Source organism: Myotis brandtii, unplaced genomic scaffold (assembly GCF_000412655.1).
Source record: "Myotis brandtii unplaced genomic scaffold, ASM41265v1 scaffold430, whole genome shotgun sequence".
NCBI classification, from domain to species: Eukaryota; Metazoa; Chordata; class Mammalia; order Chiroptera; family Vespertilionidae; genus Myotis; species Myotis brandtii.
Window position 1 is genome coordinate 603,197 of NW_005366456.1, and position 9,457 is coordinate 612,653.

The 9,457-nt window shown below is 35.0% G+C and overlaps 2 protein-coding genes across 2 annotated transcripts in view; one reads left to right on the top strand and one right to left on the bottom strand.

Moving 5' to 3' along the window:
• The first annotated feature begins 538 nt into the window (after positions 1 to 538).
• On the top strand, positions 539 to 5,984 carry THOC7 (THO complex 7). Its single transcript, XM_005874284.2, has 7 exons — positions 539 to 699; positions 1,429 to 1,556; positions 1,866 to 1,952; positions 3,716 to 3,773; positions 4,681 to 4,747; positions 4,828 to 4,897; positions 5,652 to 5,984. Exons 2-7 carry the CDS (start codon positions 1,448 to 1,450, stop codon positions 5,717 to 5,719), a joined length of 459 nt encoding a protein of 152 aa, XP_005874346.2. The 5' UTR covers positions 539 to 699; positions 1,429 to 1,447; the 3' UTR covers positions 5,720 to 5,984.
• Positions 5,985 to 7,709: 1,725 nt separating this feature from the next.
• Positions 7,710 to 9,457, bottom strand: part of LOC102243656 (putative uncharacterized protein C3orf49) — a 7,386-nt gene continuing 5,638 nt past the window's right edge. The window contains exon 4 of the mRNA XM_014546131.1: positions 7,710 to 7,907. Coding sequence (XP_014401617.1) covers positions 7,710 to 7,907 — 198 coding nt within the window. The remainder of the gene's footprint in view (positions 7,908 to 9,457) is intronic.

Below are 9,457 nucleotides of genomic sequence, written 5' to 3' on the forward strand. Positions count from 1 at the left end.
AAATAACATTGCATATATAATGACTAGATTACACATTAAAAAAAAAAAAACACTGAGTCCATTTATTTGACCCATCTCTCTTCTCGTTTCCTAGGCTTTCACTCTTCCCTCTATTCCTTTTATTCCTTTGACCAGAGGACCTCACACTAGTCAGAGACATGAGCACTTCAATCCTCCTTCTGTCTGAACAGATTTTTCCAAATAAAGTTCTCCAAGAATTATTAGCTTATTTCCTTGGCGGTACCTGAAAATTATTTCTACTCAGCAAACCAGCAGTAGAATCACAGTTCTGTAAGGGCTGGGCTTTTCACTGCTGTAACCCCAGCCCTAAGATAGTGCCTGACACACATAGATACTCAGCTTTATTTATATGTATGTGTGTATATATATAGTAGTAAAACCTACATAATATAAAATTGACCATTTTAACAATTTTTAAGTGTACAGTTCAGTGGCATAGAGTACATTTACATTTCATTAGTTTTCTTTCAGATGAATGAATGAGTAGTGATACTTGTTTTTTGTTTCTGAAATTAACAAGAGCCAGATGGTCTTTTAATTCACATTGTTCTTTCCTCCAGACGAAGTCATACGGAAGCGTCTCCTAATTGATGGAGATGGCGCTGGAGATGATCGCAGAATTAATCTGCTAGTGAAAAGTTTCATTAAATGGTGCAACTCTGGATCCCAGGAAGAGGGGTATATCTTTTCACTGTTGTTTCTATACCACTGTCCTCATGTGTAGGCTTTATACACAGTTCTGATAATATTGCAGATTTTCACCCACCTTAAATGTCCAATTGAGTCAACTCTTGGTTAATCAAGAGTGGGTTTTTCTGGCCTTAATTCTCTGGAGAGGCCTGCTTTATATTTGTTAAAAGGTGTAGAAGGCATAGTGACTAGAAGAAATGAAAATTAAATCCAGGCTCATTATTTAGTTACTTTTAGCAGATATGTGTTTAAATATCTAAATAAAATGTTCTTTTTTTAAATAAGCTAACAGGTTGCTGCAAAGTTTTGTACATATTTAATAATTTTTAAATTAGAAAAATTTTCCTCATTTGAATTAGCTTTTCACATAGACAAATAACCACATAGAGTGAAAAAATTGTGAGAATTGTGAAGACAAAAAATCTGATCAAAACATTTAAAAAAGTATTTAAAACAAGTAGCTGTTTAAATTAAACTTATACTGATAGGAACAACAATACCATCTTTGCATTTTTAACTAAAGCAGTTATAAACTCAAGTGTACTATATTTGGGGAAAGAAAACAAGGGACAGATAGTCTAAATTATTTAAAGTAAAGCAAAGGATTCTCTCAGAACTTTATATAATTTAATTAGCAAATGTTTGCCTACACTATAAATAGTTCAACTTTGGTAATCTGCAAAAATCTTTATTCCGTTTTTCTCTCTTTTTTATTAGTTACAGCCAGTACCAACGTATGCTGAGTACACTGTCCCAGTGTGAATTTTCCATGGGCAAAACTTTGCTGGTATATGATATGAATCTCAGAGAAATGGAAAATTATGAAAAAATTTACAAAGAAATAGGTAAAGAAACCTAAATTAATTAATCTTTAGCTATAATTTTAATTTTTATGGCCTAAGGGAAATAATACTTGCTGGTATTTTTCTTTGATTAGTAGTAAAATAATGACAATAACAATATTAATAGAAAAAATATAGTAAAATCAGTTACAAAAATGTATTTTAATATGATATAGTACTTTACAATTTTTTTAAAAAATGTCAGCATCTATTTTATTAGCAATGGAACTTAATTTAAAAACACATTTTAAATTTGAAAATGGATGGAGATTATAGATGTTACAACTATCTTTAAAAAACCTTTTTCTATAGAATGTAGCATTGCTGGAGCACATGAAAAAATTGCTGAGTGCAAAAAGCAGATTCTTCAAGCAAAACGAATACGAAAAAATCGCCAAGGTAAGAGTTTTGTGGGATTTAGTTAGTGTGCGAATACTTTATTACTGACTAGGATTTTCATGATTTTTTTTTTTTTTTAATGTTGTGAGGTAAAATCTTCAGCTAGAATCAGCCTGAATTGTAAAAAAGAATTAGGAGCCCTAGCTGGTTTGGCTCAGTGGATAGAGCGTTGGCCTGCAGACTGAGGGTCCCAAGTCTGATTCAGGTCAAGGGCACATACTTCGGTTGCAGGCTCCTCCCCAGCCTGGGCCCTGGATGGGCATAGGCAGTAGACAACCAATTGATGCGTTTCTCTCACATCGATATTTCTCTCTTGTCTTTTCTTCTCTCTTCCACTCTCTCTAACAATCAATGGAAAAATATCCTCGGGTGAGGATTAAAAAAGAAAAAAGAATTAGGAGCCAAACTTAATTCTTCAAAATTATATTATTCTTTAAAATAGAGAAGGAAGGTTATGCTAAAAAAATTTTATTTTTCCTGGATTGAATTGATTATGCAAGTATTTCTTAAGTATTTGTTTTTTTATTTTTGTTTTTTTACTGTCTTCAGACCCCTTTGCCTAAATAATATAATGGTTAATCTGCAAAGGCTATTTACACAAGTACACTAGATTTAGGATTTTGTTTGTTGTTTATTTGTTTAATTGGAGTACTTAAAAAAATAATTTAAGCCCACTGAGTTTTTATTAAGTACAAAGCAAGCAAATATTTACAAGCTGCCTAAATAATAAGAAGAAGGTTAAAGTTTTGCTCTCTTTGTTCTTAAATTAGGGTATGTCCTTATTGCAGTCCATAAAAACAATTTCAAAACAATTTTTAATGGCAGAGGTATTGTTCCTCCTATAATGTAAATTGAAAGAAAGACAGAAAGAAATAAAATGTTTAATTAGAATTGTGACATATATGAAAAACTAGAAGGAAATGGAAAATGTTAATGGTTTTTGGGGGGTTGTAGGTTTTTATGGCTTAAGTTTTTTTTGTTTGTCACACTTTTGTTGAATTAATATGCAGATTTCCAAAACAATAAATTTTACTTTTTAACGAATAATTACAATGATGTTCAATTCCTTTTTCTTTAAAGTTGTTTTTTTAATTCAGTCTAAAATGCATGTGGTCAAGTTTTGGTGGTGAGTTTACAGCAAGATATACCAATTAATAAATCAATTGTAAATTCTTTTTAAATGTTACACATTGTTTTTGTTGACTATTGAGGGCTTTCAAATGAATGCTGCCATTTATCATTTCATAAGAAAGGTTAACGGAAGATACATGGTTTATCCTGGAAGTCTCAGTGGAGCAGAAACAAGGTTCCTGAATTTTAAATCATTTCTAGGTTTCTGAAATCTTTGCCTTTAGAATGAGTGAGAAGTACAATTTGCTGTTGTCTAAGGTCTGGACTTAATGGTATGCTATATTTCCCTTGCTGATGGTTTATTTGCTGGGCAAATAGTATACAGTCCTCTTTAGAATCATCCACTGGATCAGTAATGACTTAAGATCACATATGCCTCTGCTGGCCTCTTGTATTCTGCCCTTGAAAAGGCAAGTGGAAAACAGAGCGGGAGCTAAGGTGCTTGCTTGGAACACTTGAAGTCGTGTGTCATTGCAGTTGTAGCTGAGTCAAGTGACACTGGCAGTACTCTTTCCTTCCTAAAACGTTTCATTTCCTTATGAGCTAGGAAAGTGATTTGGAAAGACTTGTGATTACTATACATTTTGTTTTGATATCCAGGTTCAAAAAAACCTTAATTTTATATCTTTCAGAATATGATGCTTTGGCAAAAGTGATTCAGCATCATCCAGACAGGCATGAGACATTAAAGTAAGTTTAGAGCTTTACTGGAAAGTAACTGATCTTTATATGTGTTTACATACTGGCCTATGCATTCCATTTTTTTTAGGAATACATAATATGTTTCAAAAGGAGGGACCAGGTTGCCAATATGACATAGTCTAATACTGTTAAATAGATATTTTTAATGCTCCTGCCTATACTGCTTGTAGTTCTGAAATAAACTATGCATATAATATGCATCAATATGAAAATGAATAAATAGAATATGTCCTACTTATATAGTGTAATACTAAATAGTAGTTAAAAAGAATAAAGTAGAAATACTTTTTTTAAACACATAATCAGAGAAAAGAAAAACAGAAGATATGTAAGGTGGGGCAAACGTAGGTTTACAGTTGCGAGTGTGAGAAACACAGTTCATTCTTGTATTATTATTTACTAATTATTGTATTATTTTCCATATGAACAACTGTAAATCTACTTTAGAGATACAAATATATACTTTAAAAAAAGGATTGGAATAATATAGGGATTGCCTGAGTGGGTGGTAAAGGAAGAAAAATGGCTTGGGAAAGAGGGCTGGGGGTAAGATTAAAAGTGTGTCAAGCAAATCTGCAATGTTTTATTTCTTTTCCCAAAAACCCAACTTGAAATATGACAAAATGTTGTTAAAACTCATCAATTCTTGGGGTTTGATATTCTGTTATCTATGTTTTCCTATACTTTAAAAAGTATATAGAAATTTCATTTTAATGAAAATAAATGCATACTCAGAAGTTAAGAATAAATCACCGTAGCTTTAAAAGTCTAATTATAATAGAGTGTTATAACTCATCCTTTTTTTATTTTTAAAAACTACTTAGTAATTAAAAAGTTAGTTATTATGAATTCTGTTCCTCCGTTAGCAAAATATAACACTTTTATTGTTTTTCAGGGAACTAGAAGCTCTGGGCAAAGAATTGGAGCATCTTTCACATATTAAAGAAAGTGTTGAAGATAAGGTATTTGCATATATATGTTAGATTTCATGATATATATGTTTATAGATCAATGTGTATTAATTTTTTTCTTGTTAACACAGCTGGAATTGAGACGGAAACAGTTTCATGTTCTTCTTAGTACCATCCACAAACTTCAGCAAACACTGGAAAGTAAGTAGAAATAGTTTAATAACGAATGTTTATAAGGATTTTTAATGGCCCAGGGACATGCCTTCTAAAATATACATCTCAAAGAGAGAGTACACTTTCAATTTTAGAACATCAGTGTAGTTGGATGACATTAGAAAGTACTCATGTTGTTCAGCTTTCTGAATATATGCAGAAAAATCTGAATTTGTAGTAATATCTGATTTAAACACATATCCAGTAGTCTATATTAAGAGCAATTTAAGGGTAATAGATTTGGAATTTTTTTGGTTTATTATAGTTTATTGCAATAAAGTAACGATGCAGGACCCAGGCAGGCCATAAGTGAGTGAAGTAGTTAGTGATAAGCATATTTGGATACTCAGTAGAATAGTGGGTGCTTTGGGAGAACTGTAGACTTGCTCATGGTATTGATTATAACCAATAGGAAATTTCTGTATTATCTGATCTGATTGTTTTCAAGAAAAGCTAAGACCTAGGTTTTTGTTTAAAGTGAAATCTATCATGTAAGTTTTACATTATTTACGTAAGTTTTACATTATTTACATCAGTTTCACATTTACGAATACACAAGAACAACCAAAATGGAACTTTTAAAACCAAACACTTGTGTGTGCTGATTACAGTCATAGGCTATTATTTTGCCATTTTTATTTTAAATTGACTGTCTAATAAAGGATAAACGTTTTCATATATTTATTAGACATATAATTTAAGCAAATTTGACTAAAGTTTTATCTTTCTTTCTCAATCACAGATGATGAGAAGCTCTCGGAGGTGGAGGAGGCTCAGGAAACAAGCATGGACGCAGATCCTAAGCCATAGGCCAGCGCTCACCACTCCCCAGCTATTGAAGGAGCAACACGAGCTTAGTGTGTTTAGCATTTGCTGTGCTCTTGAGAAATTTAAAGTTTTGTCAGTGAACTAATTTGCTTTTAAGTGTTTATGTACAGTTCATTCATATTTCTTCACACAAAGGAAAATGACTCCGCTATATATTTGTTTTGTTATTGAAATACCTTTTTTATTCTTAAACTTAAAAGGTAGGAAGCAGCATCCAAAACTGTTCAATAAAACTTTTTCAAGCTCATTAGTATTCTAGGAAGTTTTTAACTATTAACATTGATTTGCTTACAAAATAAGCTGAAGATTGTGAGAAGGTGGTGTTTCTAGGATGTCCATGAGAAAGTGAGTCAACTTCTGGAAATTGTTACCACTTTTTTAAATAGGTATAATTGTCCTTTGTTTGTTTGTTTGTTTTGTGTGGTTTTTAAAAAATATTTTTATTGATTTCAGAGAGGAAGGGAGAGAGTGAGTGAGAAATAGAAACATCAATGAGAGAGAATCATTGATCGCCTGCCTCCTGCACGCCCCCTACCGGGATCAAGCCCGAAACCTGGGCATGTGCCCTGACCGGGAATCGAACCAGTGACCTCCTGGTTCATAGGCCAATGCTCAACCACTGAGCCATGCCAGTAGGCATTGTTACCACTTTAGAAGTGGAGTATTTGGACAGGCTTCAGGAGGGCTGTGAACTTGCAAAATATGTGCAAAATGTTTGTGGTGTATGGTCATTGTGGGACAGGTTCCATGATGTTAAGAATCACTGGTGTAAAAGGCAAAGCAAATCCATATGCATTATTTTCTAGATCTCTCTCCTTAATACTTGAACAATGTGGTCGTTAAATGTTTTGTTCAGCCCTAGCCGGTTTGGCTCGGTGGATAGAGCGTTGGCCTGCGGACTGAAGGGTCCCAGGTTCCATTCCGGTCAAGGGAACATGCCTGGGTTGCAGGCTTGATCCCCAGTGGGGGGTGTGCAGGAGGCAGCCAGTCAATGATTCTCTCATCATTGATGTTTCTATCTCTCTTTCCCTCTTAATTCCTCTCTGAAATCAATAAAATATATTTTAAAAAAATAATGAAAAAAATAAATGTTTTGTTCATATTTCCTCTCAACTGTTTTGTTCCTTGGGAATAACTTTCAGTGGAGAAAAGTCGATAAAGTGAAGAGTAATTTTAGAATAGTATATGAATATGGTCTTGCTTAAAGGAATTCATGACCTTTTTAAAAGTAAACTAAGGCTGAATCACCTGTAATTTTCTTAAGTATTAAATTACATTTTCAATACTTGTTAGGTTTCATCTTTATTCATTTATTTTAGTTCAGAAACATGACACTTTACATGAATCATACCTTAATAGTGTTACATTTTTGTAATTTTAAGAATTTTTATATTTAAAAACATGAAAATTTGAAATTAGCTCAGTTGTAGTTATATTAAAAGTGTCATAATACCTTTTTTAAAATATATATTTTTATTTCTGAGAGGAAGAGAGAGAAACCTCAATGATGAGAGAGAATCATTGATAGGCTGCCTCCTGCACGCCCCACACTGGGGATTGAGCCCACAATCCTGGGCATGTGCCCTAACCGGGAATCAAACCCTGGTCTCCTGGTTCATAGGTAGACGCTCAACCACTGAGATACAGCAGGCAAGCAAAAAGTGTCGTAATACCTTTAAATACTTTGTTGTATTTAAAGGCAATCATGGGAGAAATATTTTTGCAGAATTGTTATGCCTTAATGTTTCTATTTTTTCATTCTTTATAAGAATTATGAAGCAAAAATTTGCTTATAGTAAGTTAGAATTAAAAATTAATTTTTTAAAAAGTAATTTTTTAAGGACTGTGGGGCAGAATATTATAAAAAATGCCTCCTCCCCACTGATTCATTCACTAGAGGGATTTATTCAGGATTATGTACCAAAAGGTAAGAATCCCTATGAAGATAACTTTTATGCAATCCAGAACAAAATCAGAAGCAGCAGCAGGTACATGGGAAACACACATTCTTCAATTTATACTTCCTCATGGTTCTCTTGGAAATCCTCTGGAACTGCTTAGAAGACTGAAGAATTTCGTCTCCTAGAAACTCGCACTGTTGAAGCTCAGCGTGCCTTTGGGCCAGTAACTTCATGGACTTGTCAGTCACTGTTTCTATGAGGTCATCCACCTGTGACAGATAAATACAAAGAAGTGCAGCCATGTGCTGGACAACCCTGTCAAACCTGAGGGATGGTTGTTTTTCCTGAAGATTAATTCAGGAATTGGTGGACATTTTGCACATTCCAAGTATTATTCTAATTCAAGTCATAGCAAACAGCTTGAAAATATACATTTACTACCCAGTGATAAAGACGATCTCATTTCTTCTCAAAAGAAGCCTATGTGCATGCCTTCATATTAATTGAATTCACTTAGTGTTTATTAGGCACACAATACCAACCAAGGTGCCTTTAGCAATCCGTCAGCCACTTTCAAAACGCCCCCACTAACATTATTTCTTAATGGCAATCATCAATTTCACTGCACAGTCATGCTGTCCAGCGGGGCTGTGCATCCAGCGAAACCTGGCCTGCTGCTGCTTCTGAAACACAGAAGTAAAAGCCTTTGTCCACTACCTGCATTTGAAGCTTTCCTACTGTCAAGTCTGGTTTCCGGAGGACATTTCTCGCGCCGTGTTTCCTCTTTCTAAGTGCTGGAAAGTGTGGTCTCTTTTTTGCGGAGCATGGAGCCTATCACAAAGATGCAAACACACAGATTAAAAAAGCGCCAGCATGACTTTTGTGACAGTGCTTAGGTACGAATTCTTACAAACTGAACGTTTGCCACATAACAAATGTCAAGTTGGTGACCGTATTCATATTTTCTCCACACCCCATGTATCTCCTTTGTGCCCAGAGCTCTCTTTGAAGAGATCTATAGGGTGCAGAGAATGAGATTGCCTGGTTCTGAAAGAAAATACAGTGTCAGGAAAAAAGCAGGTCAGTCGTAGCGGAAGAAGAAACTGCCTGTGCGGCCGCTGAGCACAGTGAGGTGGAGTCGTTATGGACCAGTGCCCGGAAAGCTCATTATCACTGGATCCAGTTGTTAATTTGGTCTTTTTTCTGTAGGTTTCCTTGTTTTCATGGCAGACATGTCTGCAAACGTAAAAAAGGTCTGGGTTCTTTTCACCACATGCCTGGTACTTTTCCTCTTGTCCCTGGTGTGCTGGTTGCACGTACCTGCTCTCATGGTGGTGCTATTAGGAATCATTTCTAGGCCATGGCTCCTGGCTAATATGCCCTCTTTGGCCTAATTGGGTTCACTTTCTTCTTCTTCTCTTAATAAATAGCATTAGGACTATTGTGAGACCTGCATAAAGGAGGATATGAGACCACATCTGGGTCCTAGCCCTCGCCTGTGAGGGAGTTTACAAATGCGTGTGCTGAACACACCACTCGGCCCGGCCAGCCTGCCCAGACTCACATGTCACTTGCAGAACTTCCCGGCCCTGTGTATAGTTGAACTCTCTCCTCTCTCACATAAACTTCAGTACTTTTTCCTACTAAGCACTTACCACCCTTCATAATTACTAAGATATTTCTGTTGGTTGGATACCACTAATGTAAAGTCAAATGCCTAGAGGGGCCAGGCAGTTTTTGTAAAACAACCTGGGGCTGGTGTGAACTGGAGAGAATGTGCCTCAGGCATAGGGGGCAGCCTCTGCAGGGCTCCTGCTGT